Source organism: Pteropus vampyrus, unplaced genomic scaffold (assembly GCF_000151845.1).
Source record: "Pteropus vampyrus isolate Shadow unplaced genomic scaffold, Pvam_2.0 Scaffold43, whole genome shotgun sequence".
NCBI lineage: Eukaryota > Metazoa > Chordata > Mammalia > Chiroptera > Pteropodidae > Pteropus > Pteropus vampyrus.
Window position 1 is genome coordinate 697,228 of NW_011888824.1, and position 23,323 is coordinate 720,550.

General features: G+C 34.6%; 1 protein-coding gene across 1 annotated transcript in view; it reads right to left on the bottom strand.

The window, feature by feature from the left end:
- The window catches only part of ENPP3 (ectonucleotide pyrophosphatase/phosphodiesterase 3), a 62,746-nt gene that overhangs the window by 34,830 nt on the left and 4,593 nt on the right, over positions 1-23,323 (bottom strand). Inside the window, exons 3-11 of the mRNA XM_023529799.1 lie at positions 20,236-20,358; positions 19,186-19,311; positions 15,989-16,049; positions 11,585-11,682; positions 8,102-8,181; positions 5,921-6,040; positions 5,254-5,363; positions 3,904-3,969; positions 3,133-3,205 (exon numbers count right to left, since the gene is read on the bottom strand). Coding sequence (XP_023385567.1) covers positions 3,133-3,205; positions 3,904-3,969; positions 5,254-5,363; positions 5,921-6,040; positions 8,102-8,181; positions 11,585-11,682; positions 15,989-16,049; positions 19,186-19,311; positions 20,236-20,358 — 857 coding nt within the window. The remainder of the gene's footprint in view (positions 1-3,132; positions 3,206-3,903; positions 3,970-5,253; positions 5,364-5,920; positions 6,041-8,101; positions 8,182-11,584; positions 11,683-15,988; positions 16,050-19,185; positions 19,312-20,235; positions 20,359-23,323) is intronic.

The following is a 23,323-nucleotide window of genomic DNA, read 5'->3' on the forward strand; positions in this document are numbered from 1 at the left end:
AGTTAATAAGGGACAGAGCAAGACTTGAACTCAAACCATCTCTATCATTGCTAAAACCATCAACTCCAAGATGTTTTCCTGACCCTCATTTTTACGGTGACCATGCACTCTGGTCTGCCAGTGAGAGCTATGGTTTCCACCTGTTGTCACGTCCCCTTTCACCCCTACTCAGGCCTTTCTCCTGCACAAAGAGCCCCTCTTTCTCTGTTGTTTCCTATCACCCGGGCATTCTGCTACCTCTGGACTCTCCGTAGTTTTGAAATCATCTATGCGTGTGTCTACCTCTCCCAGGACAATGTGTGCTCTTGCAGGGAAGAGACTGTGACACTTCACTCATCACACACTTCCTGAGCACAGTCTCACAAAGTACGCACTGAATGTGAAATGACTTGATGCTATAGCCTCAGTTCTAATCCAGACACAGGGAAGAAACAAGAATCCCTGTAACAGGCAATGAGTGAGCAATTTTTTGGATGGCAAGGTAATTAAAGGAGACAGAAATGTTTACAAGTGTGAGGCCAATCATGTTTGGGTAGAAAGAAACTCTGCTTCTTTCACATAGAATCATGATCATTCACTTTGACAGTGGATACTGTGGAAACAGCAAAATCAATGCTGGTATAAGGAATTAACTGGTAAGATCCTCAATGAATAACTGTGTTTGGGATCCAGAAGTCTCTTTTTATAAAACGGAATTTCAGGTTGCAGTGGATCCTACTATCAGAAAGCTCTACTCAGCATCGACATAATCTGTTTTTCAAAAAGTGCAACATCTTTCTCGTATTGTTTTAACTCTACATGTTTCCCTTGAAGTGCAATTATTCAGTACTCTGAAATTCTTTCACCGTATATGTGAGAAATACTAACATCAAAATCAATCTGTTGCCAATTTCAATTTTCATTTCTGAGTTGAATTTTTCTTCCCAACTTTTCATTTCATCTAAGATGTAATAATTTTTTTTCAATAATGAATAACAGCTAAATCTTACTGAAGTACTAGACCATTACTTAAAGTTACTCAGAACCAAACAGGCCATTCTGTGCCTAATTCAACTTCAATACTGGAGATTCATTGTATCAAATTTGTTATTAAGAAGTTCCTGGTTTCACTATACTTCAAACGCCTCTCTCCCTCCTTCTTGCCTGTCCAAATCCTACCACCCTCTACATCTCCATTTCATAAAGCCTTCTCCAGCTATAACAGGTCATAATTTCCCATTTAAAACACTGTTTATGTTATCAAAATTTTTAAGGCTTCAAAAAAAAGAAAAAGAAAGAACATCAGTGTCGTACATTAATTCACTATTTCCTTTATTTGCCTCTTCAACATGGTTTCTGACAGTAAGGACCTTTTCTTCTTCACCCCTAAGAAAGCTTAGCACAATATCAAGCCACCAGAAACTGTTAAAAATAGAATTTAAAGGTATAGCAGAACAAAAACAAGAAAGGTATTGATAACTGAAAAATCTGGAATAAGTTAATAATTTTTTTTTTTAATTTTTATGAGTTTATTTGAACCAACACTGATGACAATTGCTGGGAAGCAAGATCTCAAATGCTCCCAATAAACTTTCATCATAAGTAAATGAGTCAAAACAAACTAAAATTGCCTTTTTACTTTTCAATTATGTCATATTAATTCTGAATCAAAATTTGTAATTAAGAACAACAACAACGATGATAAAGCCATTAAGCTTTCCTATTTCTCCATCTTCTTAAGTTTTAATGAGACTTGGTCTAATCCCTCTTTTACTTTCCTTCTCTAGGCTTCCTCTTAGCCCTCTCCCCTGGCACAATGCTCCAGACATAGATGGGAGAGAATATTCATATAACAATTTGAACAGTACCTGGCACAGCGGAGAACACAAGGGTTAGCTGCTGTTATTATTTTTACCATTATCATGGTGTCTATTTGTCTAGCTACCTGTCCTTTTGTCTTTCTGTCCATTTGTTCATTCTACGTGATCCTCTAATGTGCTCAGCTCCTTCCTCAATCAGGCCATTTGTGAACTTTTCCCCTTTTGTTAATCAGAAAAATTTCTAACCAGCCCCAACCTCTTTCCCACCCAATCTAGATTGAGACCTCCTCGACTGAAAGAAAAAGATACGGTGCCTAATATTAAATCAAATAAGACAAACGCAGATTATAGCATATTATATAAATGCAGATTATAGTAAGTAATGAATCATATAAAATGTGGATAACAATTAAAATAGAAAAGAAGAAATGGTGAACATGCTTCGGAAAGTTACTGAGCCATTCGCCATTAGAATAACCTGATTAGTGTTCAAGTCAGTGATACAGTCAAGAGTGGCATTGGAATACAAACGACTAAAGGGTTAAAGTGGTAAGAATGAGCAGAGCCTCCTGTTAGAAATCATTTTGGTTTAATGGGAAGGAGGATAAAGGGCTTTTCTGATAAACAGCTAAGTCGTGCTGCCAGGATAAATATGCTCGCATTCCAGTTGAGGACAACTGTTCAATGAGTTTCTGTGGGGCAGGGAAATGCTATACTTACAGGGGCCTTTGCAGCTTTACAGCAATACAGCCTTCAGTGGATTTTAGAAGACAGATGACTTTTTTTTTTAAGTAACATTTAAGAACTATATTTCTGTAGTAAAAGCATAACAGAATAGTTTAGATAATGAAGAAACTAATGTTAAAAATTTTACTTCAATTATAATGGGGGTCCAGGAGGTGAATAACCCCGCCTGAGGCAATAACATATTAAGTGCAATTATTAGAAACTTATAAATGGAATTGGACATGAATAAATAGCTGAATGTTCCACAGTGGATTTACAGGTGATGTGGTTTAAAATGGGTTACATTAATATGTTGAATTAGTACATGCAGCATCTAGCCTTGAAATTTTCATTGTATGAAATAACAGTGCTACATTTAAATATTCAATGTGTTTATCAAATGGATCAAAATGTGGTTAATAAGACAGAGATCCTTTTTAGATTTTAACTACTTTGTGGTTAATAAGGCAGATAGTTTTTCAGACTTTTAACTATTTTATCTCCTCGTGTATACATCAAATACATTTGTATTCAGAGAATCAAAGAACACCATTTTATTTTGTGGGTTAGGGCTAGATGACTTTACATTTATTAAAAAAAAACTTACATTGGCACTGACTGGTCCACTCTCATGTCCTGCAGAATCAGGCTGTTCAACATACAGGGTATAAAAACTGGGTCTAGGAATACAATTGAAATGGAGAAAGCCATTATTAATTTGGAATAAACCTATAGGTTGGATTCAGAAATTTTGTAAATCTAGGACTTTGTGGCAGTTTCCTTCTCTTCATCCTGGTCCAGAGATTCCACCTGGCCTCAGCAAGGATAGCCTCCTAATGGGGATTAAGTAAGACCTTCCGGACGTAATGAAAACCTGTCTTGTTCCTGCTGTTGAGACCTTCCTTGGTGTGCTTTAGCCCTTTGGGTGTCCGGGTTTCTTAACATTTTGCTGGCTCTGTTCTGCCACTAGTTTTCCCTTTAAACGTCTGGTTTCTGAGGCACCACTGACCTGGAGCTCTCTTCCAGGACGCTGGCTCCAGCCTGTTGCCATGGCCTTGCTCTGGCCCCTAGGGCTCCTTGAGTCAGTCCTCATGGCCACATTTCAGATCCACTCTCAGCTCTGTTCCCAACCCGTCTGGTTCTGTGACATTTGCCCCTGCTCTCTGCTACTGACTCTATCTCTATTGTCCCATAGTGTCAATCACATTCTCAAGAGCAAAAAGTCAACTGCGCTCAGAATAATTCTTGAAAAATGCCCAGTTAAAGGAAATGCCAAGTTGGTTGTTTTTTCCCCCCAAAAAAAGTCATTTAAAGTAAAGACTTAATTTCATTTCAGACCCACAAATATCCTGCTGTGCCAGCACTTTTCTGACATTACCTTTCAGCTTGGGGCAGGTCCAGCCATTTTAACAGTGTAGAGATCCTCTGTTCATACGGGACACTACTGCAAAGTAGAGTAAATGATCTTTGAAAAATTAATCAAATCAAGAATAATTCCATTATATTCTTACTCAGAAAGGCAGGTTGATATTTTCAGATATCCATTTTGTGTTCATATATGATCCAAATACTAAAAGGGGTTCAGTATTACTTAGAGATTCCTGTTTTCAATATTCATATAGAGATACATTTGAGTCACTATAAATTAAATGTATATTGTTTTCTTTCTCTCCTTTAATTTTCTCCCAACTAAAATAAAAGACTCATAATTATAATCCATTCATTTGACCTTACTTTTATTTATTTCATTCATTTATGCATTTATATATAAGGAGCATCTATTGCCAGACATTATTTGTTCATTTTGAAAAGAATTTATCAGCAAAAAAAGCGAAGATGCTTTTCTTCCTAGAGGATACATTCTCTTGGAGGAAGCCAAACAATGCACAATAAACTAATGCATAAATTATACAGTGTACTAAAAGGTGACAGATGCTATGGAAAAAGAAAAGAGAGAAAAGCTGAGAAAGGAGCACTGAGGAAGTGGAGTGAATATGGTTTGGAATTTGAAATCTTAGTGCTATCAGTGCAAGACAAAATTGAGAAGATAAATTTTTGAGCAATGGCCTGAAGGAGGTGAGAGAGCCAGCTGTGCAGATACAAGGATGAGATTATCTCAGACAGAGAGAACAAGAGAGCCAGCTATGCAGATACAAGGATGAGATTATCTCAGACAGAGGCCAACTCGAAGTCCCGATAGCAGAAGCAAGCCAGTGAGGCCCACTAAGGACGTCAGAATGGCCCAAGCAGAGTGAGTGCCCAGGGAAGTAGTGAGAGAGGGCCTTGCAGGCTTTGACTCTGAATAAAACAGGGGGCTTTTGAAGTTTCTGGCGCAAAGGAGCGTCATGATCGGACTTGTCTTATTCTGTTTTGTTTTTAAGTAATCATTCTGATTGGTAGATTGAGAATAGATTATCGGGGACACGAATAGAAACAGGGAGATATATAAAGAGGCAACTATAGTAATACAGACAAAAGATGATGGCAGCTGAAACTAGAGTGTTAATGATAGAGTTAATCAAAAGTCCTCAGATGGCACATATTTTGTAATTAAAGCTATAAGCATTTACTAACTGGATGAGGTATATAAGAGAAGAATCAATGATGACTTCAAGATTTTTGGCCCTAAAACTGGAAGAATAGAGTTACCATCAAGATTAAGAACAACAACAGAAAAATCCTAATTATTCCTGCTGAGATAGGGTCATATCTGCAAGTGCTTGACTACCTTTCGTAAGGCACATATATGGTAGGAAAAGAACCATTTATAGCCACATCCGATCCTGGCCAAAAGTAGGTACCAGCTTTTAAGCCTTGATACATTGCCGTCAGCCAGATCTAAAAGAAGAGAAAAGTTAAGTGGAAGTCAAGAGAATAATCAGTTTGGGTAGAAATAGTGCCACTTACTAGAAACTGAACAATCTTAACAGTTGCAAAGTTTATTTCATTATTAAAATGTATTTAAATTATTAAAAATGTATCTTTGTAGCAGTTTAAAAATGTAATTATCCAGGGATCCACTTGAAAAATAAAAAATGTAGTAAAATAGTAAGGGCATTTTTTCAAATTGGTAAAATTGTACAGTTCTTCTTTCCCTTTTAAAGAATTATAAAACAGAATGAGGAAAAAAAATGAGCAAATAATCTTTCCAAGTAACTTCCAGATTGATATGTTTATAATACAACATCCAAGTTTCAACAGGTCATTTAGATTAACTATCACAAATGTTTAAAGGATTTAAATTATAATTATAAATAGTTGTGAAACACCTTCCCACCCCCAGTCCTTAGAAATTAGAAAGATAATGTAAAACTCAAAATGGAGTGAGAAGAGAGATCCACTGTCACAGTGGGAAATGGAGATTACTTAGCTGCCACACATATACCACGACATACTGGTTGCCCTTGCCACCATGCTGGATTATTTTTCTCCTTTGAAGAAAGCGAAAAATTCTTGTTGAGGTTTACATCGTACATATTATTGTCAATGATGCCATGTGATTCCGGATATAAGCCCTAAAATTATAATTGCAAAAAAAAAGATTTAAGATTAAACAATATATTAATAAAACATATATTTAAATTGAAATAGTATAAGATCTATAATGCATATGTTGGAAGGATGTCACATACTTTTCCATATAAAACCCCTGAATCTGAACCCAAATATCGATATATAAAAAGTATATTCCAGTATATTTGCCTATAACAGCAAATGAATGATATTAGGCAGATGTTTTGTGATGATGGTGTTAACATAACTCTTGTGTGATTAATAACTATTTGTTAATAACAGTTTCTCCTATTACAATAATGAGTAGCTACTGGTTAGGTTGGCAAGAATAGCAAGAAATTTATTGCATAGAAGCTTTTAAGCATTAATGGGCTAAATGGGTTAAAGTGCTACCAGCACTTTATAATGGAGCCTACCGAGTCTCCATCCACTTTCCCTTCCATCCATCCATCAATCCAATCATCCCTTCAATTCAATCACAAATATTCATTCAATCATTCCACGTGTGCATTGAATGCCTATGATGATATCCCATGCAACTGTAGTAACTTTTAGGCAAATTTTATGGTTAGTATTTCAGAACATTACTATATATATGAATATGAGTATATACACACATATTCAGTAAATCAATAGCACTTATATATAATCCCTTATTTATATTTATACACATATATCTATATTAAACCTTATATATGTATATTTTTGTTTGCATGTATAGATTCACATATATATATTATACATATAGTCAATTCTTGTTATTCATGGTAGTTATGTTCTATAAAGTTGTTGCCAACAATAAACACTGTACCATTGCTCTTAGGGAGTCTGTAGGGTTAGGTCCCCGTGAGCTTCACAACATTTTTTGTCTACTGATCAATACAAAATCTTTTTAATGTATATTTCTGTTTAAAGATACATTATTTAATATATATTTTTGGTTTACAATAACTCATGCCTGAACAGTTTATCTAACACACATATTTTCTCTGTAAGACACATCACAGCCTTCTTGCGCTTGGGAACCCTAGACAACATTTCGGCACTACACTCGAAGGCCATTTTAAACAGAAAAATCACTAATAAAAGGCATAAACATGCAAAAAACGTGGCACTAAAGAGACAATAGACTATGAAAACAACATTTAGAGTTTGAGAGCTGAAACAAGAAAGCAGAGTATTGCCTTGTTAGACTTCTGTGGGGAATGTGTGAGCAGGGCAACTCGAATTTTTTGCTGCTCTAAGAATGTTCTCAGATAACTAGAAATACATCACAAGTATTGATTTTGGGGTTACAAATAAATTTTAGCAAGTAGGTGAATTTGCAATATAGAATTTGCAAATACATGCATGCATATGTGTGTGTGTGTGTGTATATATATATATACACACACACATATACATATATAATTACTAAAGGGTTAAAATTTAAATGTTATAGTTATTGTTCCACAGTAATAAAAGACTAAACGCAAAGTAGTAAAGGTACAATAATGGCTTTGGCAATAAAGACCGAGACAGAGGCCTCCTTAAGAAGTGTTCTAAATTATTATGAGTTAAATAATTTTTTTTTAATTCATTTTGATCATTTCACTTATGTCTTTTTATACATTGAGGAGAATTTACTTGCTTTACTTGCTTTTTCTAAAGAGATATAGCCAGTGTCGATTCCTTTATAAAACTAAGATTTTATCAAGTTAAATATCCCCACATCAAAGTGGCCATCCTCATTCATAGCCTACCATTCCCAGCGAACTTTGGATAAGTAGTGACTAGTCAAAATATCAGAGGAGAATTGTATTTCTCACACCCAAGAGGCTACCTGGCCTATCACAAAGGTGAATTAACCTAATGCCTGCACACTCATTTATGGTTAATATCTCATAGTACTGGACTGGCCTCAGATTGAGACTTCCTAGCCTGAATTGAGCTATGAACTATCACCACATGTGCTTGTGAAATGTATAACATAGGGCTTGGCCAGTTCCTGCCTAAGCATATCTGGTGGTATAATCAGTTGCCTTTCTGTGGCCTATCAGTCTTTCACTGGGCCAAGCACTTACCGTGACAATGGTATAATGATTTGGAAAGGTCTTGGTTGGATAGACAGATCGCAGATATTTTGAATGAATTCCACATGTTTCTACAACAAAGTATAGTGAGAAATTAAGAAGTTATTACTTCCTCAGAAGTTTTTTGGATAACTAAAAATCTGAACATAAAATTTCCTCAGAGAAATAGAAAGCTAAAGCATATCTGGTGGTATAGTCAGTTGCTAAAGAGTTGATTGAAGATGGAAAGACAATAAATATGTCAGGCTTTGCAAGTCCCTGTGATCTCTGTTGCAACAGCTCAAACTCTGCAATCAAGGCCCAAAAGCATCCCTAGACATTACATAAACAAATAAGCATGGCTGCATTCCAATAAAACTTTCTCTATAGATATTGAAATTTGAATTTCATGTAATTTGTATGTGTCATAAATTATTTCCTTTTTTTCCCCCCTAATCACTTAAGAATGTAAAACAACTCTTAGTATTTAGCAGGCCATACAAAAAACAGGTGGGGTAGGCTGGATTTGGCCCATGGGCCACAGTTTGCTAACCCCTGAGCTAAACATACCCTAAATTATACACTACCAGCTTTATTTGCTTTTGTTGCTCCCCTCTTTCTGACTCATTTCATTACATTAAAATTTTTATATAACATTTGCATCTTAGCATATAGTTCTTACATGTAAAGTATCTGACATAACAGAAGTCAACACAACTACTAGGTAACTAAAAAGGAATTTGACTTGTATAATTGCATAAGCCCATGCCATTTAATAATGCTTACAAATGAGCTAAGTTTGCTGCTTATTATTTTCAGCAAAGTTTCCATTTGATCAGTGAAGTTTCTTGTAATCTGTTTTCCACAAAGCATGTTATTAATTTTGCTCCCAATTGTTCTGCTGCATGGTCTGTGCAATAACCCTCCTTGAGGGGATCGGAACCATCAAAGTATTGCTGCTTCCTCTGCAGCAGTGAAGCACAAGAAATTTTTCGTGTTGAAATCTTGTAGACTCTAATTCTAAAAGAAAGCTTCACCATTACAGGTTATAGTTAGGTTAAAACAAAAAGTGAAAATGATTGTCGTCCAGAAAATAACAAACTTTACAGCTTGAAATAATAAATGTTTTCTAAATAGGCTTGAAATTAGACTCCTTCCCAGCCTCTAGTTCAGTGTTTGCAATATGATCCAGGAATTTCCTCCTTCAGAATCTGTTGAGCCCCATATCAAGCCTGTTAAATAGGACTCTGGTAGGGATGACGGGTTGGGTGGAAGGTGAAGAAAAGGGAACTCAAAAAAAATCTACATTTTTAATAAGCACCCCAAATGGTTCTGATGTGCTTAAGTTTGAGGCCTGCTCTAGGACCTGACTAATAGGGTATAACTAAAGATTTAAATATCTTTTCCCTCTTTTTTTAGTCAAAACTGCTAATAAATAATCTTGTCTTCAATCAGGGAAAGGCAAATCTAATATTGTTAATAAATCATATGATACAGAAATAAAATGAAATCTACTCCAGTTATATAATTAAAAGAATTTAAGCAGGAAAAAAATATCATACGATAAATAGAGACATAAAGTCAGTTTCTGCTTTTATTTCCTTGAAACATGGGTGACCCAAATTCTGAAACGCCTGAAGGCACAGAGTATAAAATACTAACTAAGCTACCAACAACATGAAAACATAGCACCTCTCTAGTTAAAATGTCTTAAACAGGACACACCTGCTGACTATCTGCAGACTGGGATGACCATTTTAGATCAGAGCTATTGCAAAACAACTCACAGAAAACAAGACCTTTTATCATTGTTTCTTCCAGATCTTAGACATCTAAATTATGACTGAATAGAATAATTCTGGAAGGATACACAATAAATCCAAGAGAGTAGTTGCTTCTGCAGAGAAAAACTAGGAAGATCAGAAAAAAAGAGGGTTTTTTTGTTGTTGTTGTTCTTGGTTGGTTGGTTGGTTGATTGGTTTTTACTATACACCCTTTAATGCATTTTTAAAAGTTTATTATTTGTATATTTTACTCTCTAAGAAAACATTTTTTAAGTACCAACCAAAAAAATCTGAAAATGTAAATAACAGATATCCATAGTAACTATAAACAAAAAAGAACAGAAGACTAAATAGATGAGTAGATGAAAGAAATGAAAACTCCACAGATGCAGCAAAAAAAGTAGGAAGGAAGTTTATTGTGATAAACACCTACATTAAAACAGAAGAAATTTCAAATAACTTTGCACCTTAAAAAACTAGAAAAAGGACAAACAACACCAAAAGTTAGCAGGAAAAAACAATAAAGACCATGGCAAAAATAAATAAAATAGAGACTAGAAAACAATTTTGTTTCAAAAAAGCCAATAAAATTAGAATCAACCAAAAAATTAACAACAAATTAAATACATTTATTAAAACAATTATAAAATAAAATATAAAATTTTATAAAATAAACTTTATTTTCGCGATAAAATCAGAAATGAAAGAGGAGACATTACAACCAATATCGCAGAAATAAAAAAGGATTATAAGAGACTATTATAAACGCTTATACTTCACGAACCGGAAAACCCGGAAGAAAAAGGATAAATTTTTAGAAACAACTTACCAAAATTGCATCATAAAGAAAAATAAAATATGAAGAGACCTATACCTAGTAAGAAAATTGAAGGTCAGAAAAGATGATTGACTTATTCAGGATCAAACAGCTATTTTTAAAAATAATTTAGAGTAAAATAAAAACAGGAAACCAGTAAAATTGTCATAAACCTTGAGGACCTTGGAGGTAAAAGAGGATCTGCTAGAAGGGGGAAGAAAGACGGGAATTGGAGGGCAGTGAAGGGTGTAGACCCTGAACTGACCCTCTGATACTTTTTAGCTGTGTCCTTGGTACTCAATTTCTCTTTATTATTAACTTTATAAAATTGTATGGAGGCCAGAAGTACAACATGATAAAGGTGATAATAATAATAACTATAGTAATAACTTAAAATCATTCAATGCATACTACATATATATTCTCACAATATTCCTATCACATAGGAAGTAAGCATTTTACAAATGAAGAGACGAGGGCACGAACAGGTAAAACAAACTTGCCCATGGTCTCACGGCTTGTAAATGGTAGAGCCAGGTTCCAGGCAATGATGTTTGCTGCCTCTACTCAGTTTCCTTCAGGATCTTCCTGCCCTTGATGGTCATATCCACCTTGATAAGACTCAGGTCTGACAAACACCACTTTTGAGCCAATATATGTGAACAGATTTCCATAGAGCAGAAGGTATATTCAAACACAAGACAAATCAAAATAGGCTAAAAGAAAAAAAATAACGAACATTCAAAAAAGGAAAGAGGAACCAACAAGAATGAAAATAGATATCCCATAACAACATCATCAGGATATTAAAGGTCAGAAAGAGAGATGTGCCATCTAGAGACTGACTAACCAGGTGTTTTATCATTTGCATGCCTTCAGTTGTCGAAGACTTACTCATTTTATCAATATTGGGCATTAGAGTACTCCATGTCTGTAAATATTCAGCTCTAAATCCATCCATGGAAAACAAAATAACTGGTGGCAGGTCAAATCTAAAAACAGAAAGTAAAATATTTGTTCATTATTTTGATTGTAAAAAAACAAAAGATACTTTTCTGTACTATTTACAATTCTCTAAATTAGAAAATGCTTAGAAAGTACAGTAAGAAAGTAGTTTTAGGTCAAGTTTTCCTTTCTATTTTTTAAAATCGTTATCTTTCTTAACAATCAGTACTTCTAATATTTTAGTAAGTTAATAAAAATGAACATATTCCTTTTTAAAAGTATTACATAAATTATCTGGGTCTTTTAACTTTGAGATCTACTACCCTTTGAGTTCTAGAGTTTAAAAAGGTTTGGCTAACCTACTTTATTTTCATTTACTCCTTGGCATTAGCTATCTATGACACCCAGTTATAGTGTGTATGAAATTTCTCTAGCCCTGAGAGTTTATGACAAAGCAGTGTACTGTGGAGAAAAGGAAAGGTTTTTGACCTCAAAAAGGCTTAAGTCCAATTCTCAGCTTCGTTCTTTACCATTTATTTAACCCTAAGCAGTCACTCAACCTCTCAAAACTTGATCCTGACCCACTCACCCAATACTTTAGAATCATTACAAATAGCACATTAATATCATTGTGTCATCTCAATTAAATTTAGCATTTAACAGTGGTAGGTACACATGGAGCTAATTAAATGTAGTCTTACAAGAGAGATTAGCAGCATGCAAGCAAAGCACTAACAAAACACCACCAGAAATAGGGTTCTATATTGCAGATCTTTCATGATCCTGAAGAAAGCAATGATTACTGAAATAAATGCACGAACTCAAAAATTAGAAAAGTTGCAATTATTCTACAAATCTTTTGGATATAATTATGATATGGAATTTAGGATCTCTGTAATTTATGAGGTGTTTTATTATTCTAAAGTTCTACATTTTTTACTTTATTCTAATATCTCAGAATATTAATATTAACCTCAAAAGCATTATAATCTCTTCGTAGACAAGTATTTAAGTTAAAATGAGAAAAGATTAACTTTTGGGTTATAGCCAGAGACAGTCATTTTTTTATTTAATATTTTGTTCACTTGTAAAATTTTACTCGTATTTTACATACACACCCACACACACACACACACACACACACGTATAGTTTCATAAATTTTTCCTAAATGAACTCCACTGCGTAACCATCACCTACAAAAAGAAACAGAATATTGACATACACTAGAATCCTCCCTTTGTGCTCCCTTCTATAACAAACCACAGCCCAGTGAAGGGCGATCAGTATTCCAACAACATAGATTAGTTCTGCCTATTTTTATACTTAGATGCCAAAAAAATATATATATATATAGTATGTATTTTGTTGTGTCTGTCTTCTTTTACGTAACATTATATTTGACGTTTATCCATACTGTTGCATGCAGTTGTTGATTATTCATTCTCATAGCTGTCTAGTATTTCAGCAAATGAATAAAAGGCTTATTCATTCTACTATTGACAGGCATTTAAGTACTTTCCAGTTTAAGTACTTTCCAGTTATTATAAATAGCAATTATAGACAAAGTAAACTTGTTTAAAGTTCCAAATATAGTGCATGCAAGTGAGTATGTAAAAGAAATTATTTTCAACTCTGTGCTCAGAATTTGAAATTTTTGAACAAAACATACTTTTCCAAGAAATTTGGTTAGAATAAGTCTTTAAATATTCTGACAAATACCCAACATTATGATAAAGAAAATTCTAAATGCTGATACCAGCTAAAGAAAGAAAAATAATTTTAGATTTTTTTTAATGTGCTTGAGCAAAGCTAGAAAAAAATATCAGTGTAGCCATCTAATTATACATCATGAAAGAAATGGTGAGGAGAATCTGGAGAACAAGTCTATTTGCCTTTTTAGAATATGAATTTATTGTAAAATAATTCATTTACACTAAGAATAAAGGCACAAAGAAATTACACTTCACATCTAGGGTTTGAACTTGCTAAGTAAATAAACAGGAGAGGTTAAGGGCTGGATTTGAGTACAGGGTACTATTCCAGTACATAGGAAGATGTCAGATTCAATCTTTGTAAGGTGAGAGTAGGCTCTCCCTGGGGGGATGATATGTGAACTGAGCCCTAAAGAACAAAAAGAAATAATATGAAAGAGCAGGGAAATAATGTTTTAATCAGGGAAAGAAAATACATTGTACAAAAGCTCATGCGAGAGGTATGATACAACAGAAAATATTGGGTTAAAAAAAAAATAAAATAGAAAAACCCCACAAAACAACACAACAAAACAAACAAACAAAATAACAACAGCAAAAAAAAAAAAAAAAAAAACCCATAAGAGAACATGTAGTATGATTCCATTTCTATGAAATTTAAAAATAGGAATGTATGGTGATAGAAATCAGAACATGAAGCATCTGGTGTGATGAAAATATTCTATATCTTTGAAATATTCTGTATCTGTAGGTTACACAAATTTCTAAATTTCTAAATTTCATTATATTGTTCACATAAGTGTGAGCATTTCAATGTCTACGAATTATACCTCAAAAATAAAAAATCAAAAATTGGGAGTGTTTTAATTGTGATTTGTAAAAAAATCCATCAAGAAATTAAAGAAGTATATTTTAATTTGTGAAGAAAACACTTATTTTTTCAGAAAGTCATATTTCTAAATATATCATCAAAATAAATTTGCAGCTTAAAAACGGGGTCAATCATCTATAGGATCGAAATGTTAACAAAAAAGGGACTATGTAATAAACCTGACAACCTGTGACAGAGGGGCGAGGGGGCAGACGTGAGAAGGGCATATGGAAGACCTGACAAGTTCAGTGACCAAAAGTAACCACACAGGATGGTCTGATCACTAATTCCTAACTGGATAGGTCAGAGAGCAGTAGTCACATTCCAGGCCCATAGCTTCCTTAGCAAAGGTCAATCTTCACCTTAAGGGAACCCAGCCCATTGTTCTTATGCATACAAGATAACATACCCTTGAAAAGTCAGAGTAATTTTCTTTTCTAAATCTCTTCAAGGCACAACACCACCAGAGCATGAGACCATAGAACCCCTCATTATTACCGTGTTCCCTGTATACCATCACTGTGTACTGTACATGTTAATTAACTATCCTATACTCACCAATGTAAGGAAGTATGTGTTTCTCCAGTTTGCTTTCTCTCTAAACCTAGTGCCTCCTTAATCTACCACCAACAGATTTCATGTAACCCTCCTCACATCTTCTCCTTTGATTCCAATGTATAAAATGAGCTGCAAAAAATGCCATTCTTCAGAGCATTTTCTCAATCCATTAAGATTTCACTTCTGAGCATGTCCTCAAACTTTTGGCTCAAATAAACTTATAAAACTTGTCTATAGGCTGGACATTATTTCATCAACAATTCTCACATGAAATCTCCTGAACTTATTATTATTATTATTATTATTATTATTATTATTACTCCAATTTTATAGATGAAGCTCAGAGAAGTGACTAGTGCAAAACCAAGACTCAAACTTGAGTCTCTTTTTCATTCTAAATTTGTTATTCTTCCACTCAGAAGAGGGCAACCGGATCTGAGGATTGAGTTAGACCAAAGTAGCATAGTACTAAAACAGACACATTATCCACACACAATTTTTTTAATGAAATAATGCTATCTAAAATGCCTCCACCAATTCTATAGCCACATACTCCTTTCTTCTTCTGCTTCATTAACATTTCCCACTGCTTGGGCCAGAGTGAAGTAGGTGAAGGGCAGAAGGGGCAGTTGGAGGAAAGTGGAAATCCCCTCTTTACTAGAAGGTGATTTGGAGCGCATTTCCAGAGCTGGGCAGTTGGGGGAGCAGCCATCACAACCATGTGAAGGAGATGCATGAGAGGGGTGTTACCTCACATGTTCATCACCCATGCCCACCCGCAAAAGTCCTCCTCATCCATTCTTCAAGGTCAGCTTTTCATTGTGAGGCCTTCAGTGAACAAATCTCTTCCCCTTTCCTCAGTAAGAATAAATCTGAGGTATCAAGATGTTAACAGAAAAGAGTTCTGGCTGGAGTAATTTAGATGTAATTGTAGTCCTGATCATAGGACTTTGAGAATATTAGTATAAATACTTACCAATTTTTTAGTCATTCTTGTAAGACATGAATATAATAAATTAGTATAAAAATGCTTTGTAAACAATACAGCAAACAAAAGTCACTTATGAGTTTGAGCCACAAGGAATCTTATCTTCTGTTAACTCTTTCATTCTAAAATGTAAACAGAGTGAGGGAAATTCCATACTGCCTCTCAATTACATTTCTATGTGCCATCTGTTGAAGAAAGATAAAATTCACCACATCATTCTCACCCTTCGGGACACTGAGACTTCCAGGCTGTGCTACAGTTGGCTTTCACCCATGAGGTTTCTCCTGAAAAGCATAAGATCAAAATTTTTAGACTGCTGCATCACAGACAATAAAAGAGAAACAAATGTTCAATGGGCATGATCTTTCCAAACTACAATTTGTGTTACTACAGTAACTAAATTTTTCCAGAACACGTTAAGTGCTATTTCACGTGTTAGCAGTCATTGCTTCTAGTGATTGGTACAGATCAGTAATTTACACTAACCGAATACCAGGAAGCCCATCTTTACCAAGAAAAACAAAGGGAATTCCTTTAGCTTTAGGAAAAAGACAATGTCTTTTCTTTTCTTTTTTTTAAAATAATGTTTTTACCTCAGGGACAATATTTTCCTACTGTTAGAAAAAATGAGTTTAATAAACATAGATATATGATCTTAAAAAAGAGAAAAGAATGCAGGAAAAAATAAATAACCAATGATAATAATTGATATTAATTGGGTAAGATTGAACAAATGTTTAAGATCTTAACTAAAAAATTCTTATTCCATACATGTTTCTGTTTACAGAACATTGAGCTAATTAATGAAGTATAAATGATAGAATATGAATGCCATCATTTGCAACTCCTAAAGGATCTAGACAATGATTATCAATGGCTAAAACATCCCCCTCAAAAGAGACAAGCCACAAGATGTGCCTCTTGACGAAAGTAACATCACTATCTATGAAGGATACTTGCAAAATAAATAAATTGTACTTGAATCACAACAGTCATCAGGTTCTAACTACCAATTTGTAGGGGATGTAAGGGATGACAAACTGTCTATAACAGAGGATGCAACTAACTGGAAAATTCTGCCAGACAAATGACCCCGTTTCTCCAACATGTAAATTGTAAAGGGTAAAAAGAGGAAGAGAGAATCTACTTTTAAAGGACTTGGAATATATCAGCCAGTTGCTATGTATGGAATCTATTTAGATCTTACTTCAAATAATCTTTTAAATATTATGAAACGCACAGAAAAAATTGAACACAATGGATAGTTTATGACAAATGATTATCAACTATATGACATAAATATATCAACTAGATATATTAATGGTATTATAATTTTGTTGAATCCTCATCTTTTTTAGATATATACTAAACATATTTACAGATAAATGATATTAACTCTAGGATTTGCTTTGAAATAATCTAAAATTTTGGGAGGGAGGTTAGGGGGAATATAAAGAGTATATTTTATTAAGAAAAACATCCAAAACTTGAAAATAAGCAAAAGGAAGACTGATCACTAAATTTCGTTTCAATGTCACACTGCGAATTATCTAAAAAGCCCACATATAGATTATCTAATTACTTAGTAGTATATACCTTTATCTAGCTTATTCTTTACCATTCATTTTATGACTCAGTCAGGGTAGCAATTAATTAGAAGAAAACTAATAGCAATATAACTGATTATTGTTCGATAGCAAATAAATTGTCTTGTACAAATGCAAATCATTTCTGTCCCACCAAAAGTTACATTTTCAGTCATTTTATTCCAACATTCATTCAGTCTTGTGTATACTTAGTCTCTTCAAATCTTTTTGAGACAATTTAACATCTCAGTTGGTTACCTCATTAATGAGTTAAGAAATTTTTGATGTGTTCACTTTATATTTACATGAGGTTAGTGTTTTTATCTTTTTGAAAATTATAGTGTGTCAGAATGAGACAAGATGGGCCATGAGTTGATCATTGCTAAAGCTGGGTGATGGACATGTGGGGAAAACATCATACTATTCTCTCCTTAATACATCTTAGAAATTTATCATAAAGTTTTTTAAAATTCTAAACTTAAAATAAAAGGTGACCAGCTGGTTTCTTACGCAAAATTTATTTAAATCCCCTCAAACAGCTGTCTTAAGATATAATTTGGCAAGAATCACTTAACTTATTTAAATATAATGTTAATCCTTAGAGTAAAAAAACATTTACCTTTGTTTAAAAAATAAATAGAAATAATTAAATTAACTCTATCAAAGTAACCAATTAGTGGTAATGGTAAATTTCAACACTGCTTATAATAATTACTTTTGTTTCTGTTAAATTGCGCAATATTGTGCACTGTATTCAATGGAAAATTGTACCACATGACCTGTTGATCAGTCTTGAGATAAAAAGTTAAGAGTAATAAAGTTGGAGTAAAAGTCAGGAGAATATAGAAATCAGAGACAATAAGGTCAGTGAACTTATAGAGAAATAAGCAAACTAGAAACCACACTTCCCTTTGTGAACTTAGAGAAAATTTTAATAATATAATATTCACTATATCAAACACTGTATCAAAATATCAAATGATTATTATTTAAAAAGAGTTACCATTCTAGGCTTTTATTTTCCTATCCAATTGCCTTTTTTAGCTGATCTTCAATTATATTTTGTATAAAACCTTATCAACTATTAGTATAAAACCTATTTTTATTAAGAGATTATATAGTTAATGTTTCTACAATAGCATCTTCCCCTTATTTAAAAATATCAGAATTAAACCTAATATTTTTTGTCTAAAAATATTAAAAGCATTAGTTAGTTAGCTCAATTGCATGTGGTGTTATGAAAAGGGGGTTGATAGCTTGAAGCAATTTTGTTGCTATGAATATATGTGCTTTTTTTTTTTTTGTAAATCTCATCAGATGTTCAAAGGGATTGGTGATTTTTTTAAAAAACTTGACATCATTTATAAAGTGGCAAGTGGCTAGAATCAGGAGTTGAATGAACTGGAGTCTAATCTTGGCTTGGCACTAACTCCTTGAGGGTCCTAAATCAGTAATTTAACTACTCAGTACACAGTTGTTTCAACAATAACACTGGTTTAACAAACTGATTTTTGGGCCAAATAACCTCTTCCATGATATTTTAACCATAAGATCCGGTGTCTCAAACCACACATATGTCTAGCATAGTTACTGGACTGAAAAAGACCTTGCTTTACAGTCAAATATGGAATTTTAAGCCTTATCTTTTTTTCCTATAACATCCCTCTTCCTCTAGAGCACACAAACCACATTTCTTCCAACAGTAAATAGATTGTATCCTCTTTTCTATATGGAGTCGCTGAAGATTCTCCAACTTGTTTTAATTTTTGCGGCCTAGGCCAACTCTAGAGTCACTAAATTCACAGAGGCAAATGGGTCAACATCCTCTGCTTACCTTGGCAAACACTCTTGTAGTCAACACAGCAGTCCTTCCTCTGCAAACAGTCATCTGAACAAGAACAAAGGCTGGATTCTAGTCTGGTCTCTCCACAACGAAATTTATTGCATGTCCATATTTGAGCTGTAGAATTACATGAGCATTTAACTTATTTTAAGTATTCAATACCAAAAATATAAATTTCACGTATTTCTCTATGTATTGTTATACAGTCAAATTCTTGGTTTATCTGCATTAATAAATGAAAACACATAATACAAATGAGGGTCAATCCATCACTTTCCCTCATTTGGCATGGGTGACAGAAAGAACTGCAGCTTTCCAATACAGCTCTGGTCTACCTAGTAGATACGCCTCTGAGATTGGAGAAACTCTGAAAGCTGGTCATATTCCCACCCAGGAGCTTCTGATGATAAAAAAAACCACTAACGCTGAGTGATTGTTGTCACCCAAGAGTAGCTTTGCCCAGCCTTGTCTCAGGACAGGCAGCAAGGAAGAGCTAGTGACAACAGAAGTAACAGGAACAGTCAGGTCTGTAAGAATGTAGGCAGGTCAGGGTCCCATCGTAGTTGAGAGTGACAAAAATGGTAGATCAGCTCCCCACCATGCCACTGGTGTTCTCCCAGGCTAAGTACTTAAGTATGAAGTAGTTTACATTAATCTCAATGCTAAAAACAGCAAGAGGCTGGACTAAGGCTGTTTCTTAGTGACGCCGCCTAGAGAAGAGTAACCAAAATCGACATCAGCCCTGTGGTTAGACAGATATGTTGGATGAGTGACTTCTTTATTCCCTATTACTCAGAAAGAAAAGATTTTTTGAGACTAAGTGAAAGGAATACAAATCTTATCCATACCAGGTTATTACTCTCCCTCTTGCCCTTTTCACAGAGCATAATGTAAGGCAAACTGCTGTTTAAGCCTCCCAGTTTATGATACTTTTTATGGCAGCCCTAGTAAGTTAATACACAAAGTATGTGGTGAGCATCTGGACATGCATTAATTATATTACAACCAACATGGTAATAAATTTATTCTTGGATTTCATACTTGATTTCACACAGGTGTCTTCAAAATCCCAGCAGCAGTTGCCTCGGTCTTTACATTCCATATCACATCGGCAGCCATCCAGCGCTCTATATGAAGAATCAAAGCATCTTTTCCTGCAGCTTCCTATCGAGTGAAGAAAACCAAGAGTGAAGGAAACCAAGGCTTAGAAGTTATCCAACATCTCATAGCTAAATGGTGGGAACACAGAAGTACCTAGCACAAACTCGGACAGACAAATAAGTAATTTTCATTGTACTGTATAATCTGTCAGTGCAAAGTGATAAATGAGCGATAAATGATGAATGACTTTTCCCAGGACCCCAGAGAGGTTCCAGACTCAGAGATGCCAGATATCATCAGGTGAGGGTAAGAGGGACAGGCAGAGGTTAAATATAGTGGAATTGGTTTAAAGTCCGAAAGTGGAGCAGTGACTATATCCACCCCATCTCCCACTCTAGAATAGAAAGATCATAATCTGGAGGAATTTAGGAGGAATAGATTTCATCACAGAGACAGCAGACATAGAGGATGGCTATGATGAGAAAAGATGAACAAGCCTTACTCTTCAATGTGAATAGATTGTTACCAGACATTTGAAGATTGCAAAATAGCACCAACCATAAAAGACAAGGGAAAAAAAAGAAAGAAAAAACTTAATTGGAAAGAAAATAATACAGGGAGTGTAAGAGTTACACACATTCACATACACACACACACGCACAACTAATTTTGGGAGCCTTAGAAAAGAGAAGATATATCTAGGAAATAAGAAAGCAAACTACAATTTTAAAAAGAGCAATAACATTCAGTGTGCTCTTGGAAATAAAAACATGAAGGCAGTAATGAAAAATTCAATAGAAAAGTGTGGTAGGCAGAATGATGAAGGTGTCTTTACATAGGAAAGAACTCAAGTTATATGTTGTATGTGTCTTATTTTAGGAAGCTACTGAAGGATGTTCTTTAGGAAAATGAAGAAATAAAACAAACGAGCAAATAAGAGATCCCAAAAGTATAAGATCTAACACAAAAGAGAGAGGCTAGGGAAACACCAACAAACCAAGAGAGCAACCAACACAGATTAGAGCAGAAGGACAGAGAAACAAAAATTAAAATAAAAAAAAAAAAAATCACTCTACATTCAAGCTTACACTACTGAAAAGACAAGAGCCAGATAATGTCAAGGGTTGATAGGGGTGTATGGTAAAGGTAAGGTAGGCTGTGGCAGCCATCCTAGAAAGCAATCTAGAATTACTTATCCAAATTAAAATATAAACCCTAAGAACCAGGGCTTCCATTCCTGGGTATATAACAAAGCAAATCCCACACTGGTCTATAAGAGAATCTGCAGAATTTATGTGATATTAAAGAACTAAAGTCAACCTGGATATTCAATACCAGGAGAGAACATAGGTCAAGTGGCATGTTGGATACATGCCAAAGAGTACTACCTAGCAAGTAGATAGATGAATAAGAATATATGCATGCTTAGCAGTTTAGATGGATCTTTAAAAATATTCAGTGAAAAAGTAGAAGAATATGTTGATATACCATTTACATAAAAGGTTTTTACATTTTTACATTCACTCTCCTCCTTCGAAACATTTTCCACCCTTGGCTTCCATGATAAAATAATCATGTGCCTTTCCCTCCACATTCCTGAGCACTTCTTCCTAGTCTTCTGTGTTCTTTATCCCTCATCGCCTCAATTCTTCAAGGCTGGCATACCCCAGTCACATTGCTTTAAACCTCACATGTGATGCTGATAATCACATTGCAGGTCCCTGCAGGACTACCCTTCTAAAGCTAGCTTCATATATCTATCTTCTTGACTTTTCGGCCTGGACATTTCAAATTTAACATATCCAAAACTAAGCTCTTAATTATTGTCCCCAAACCGGCTTCCTCTACAGTCTCTCCCAGCTCAGTTATGGAAATGCCATATTTTCAGACGTTCATGCCAAAAGACATGCAGAGGTCATTCTTGACTCCTCTCTTTCTCACTTCATACTCAATCTAGCAATAAAATCTATCTACCATGTCAAAATATACTCAGAATCCAACTACATCTCACCAGGTGAAATGCTACCACCCTGGTCCGAGACATAAATCTTGTCTGTATTGTTGCAATTATTTCCTAATTCATCTCTCTACTTAGAGTTTCACTCCACCATTTATTCATAGTACAGCAGCTTGAGTGATCATGTTGAAAACTAAACCATAGCATCTCAAAACCACCTATCAGTTCCAGTTCACACTCAGGATGAAAGCTGAAGACGACACTTTAGCCTACCAACCCCTCTGATCTAGCTCCCCTTGGTTGATCTCATTTTATGACTTCCTTCCCTCTAGTCCTCTTAGTGCTACCTCAATGATCTCCTTGTTATTCTTGAAATGAAACTGGCTAGGCAAGCTTCTGCGCTAGACCTTTGCACTTGCTATTTCCTCTTGGATGGAATGTTCATTTCCAAAATATCCCTCTTCCTCCCTTACTTCCTTTAGTTCTTTACGCAAAAGTTATTTCACACATACACTCCACTCCATCCTGACTCAATAATTCATATTTCCTTTTTCAGTTTTACTTATTCCTTAGCACTTTTCCCTGTCGCTATATATCTATATTTACTTATTTATATTTTTATTGTCTGTCTTTCCTGCTAGAATGTAAATCCTGAAGGATTTTTTCTGTTTGTCTGTTTTCTTCACCACTGTATCCCAGTAATTGGAATAGTACTAGCACATGGTTGGTGCTCAATTGTTAAAGAATAAGTAAAAAAGTATCTGTACATAAAACAATATAATTGTAAGAACTCAGATAGAAAAACTGGTTTAAAAACTTACACTAGGAAAAATACATTGCCTATAAAAAATGAGTTAATTGATGCAGAGAATGGTAAAAATGGTCTAGGGTTGGGGATTAGATAAAAGTTGAGGGGATGAAAATGTTAAAGATACTGGCAAATAAGGGCTGGAGTTAAATACCAATGCCCTGGGTAGAAGGCAGAAGAAAGTGATGCCAGATAAGGGCTGATAGACCAAGATAAAAGGAAGAAAATGAGGACAATACCTCTGGGAAGCCAGCCAGTAGGTG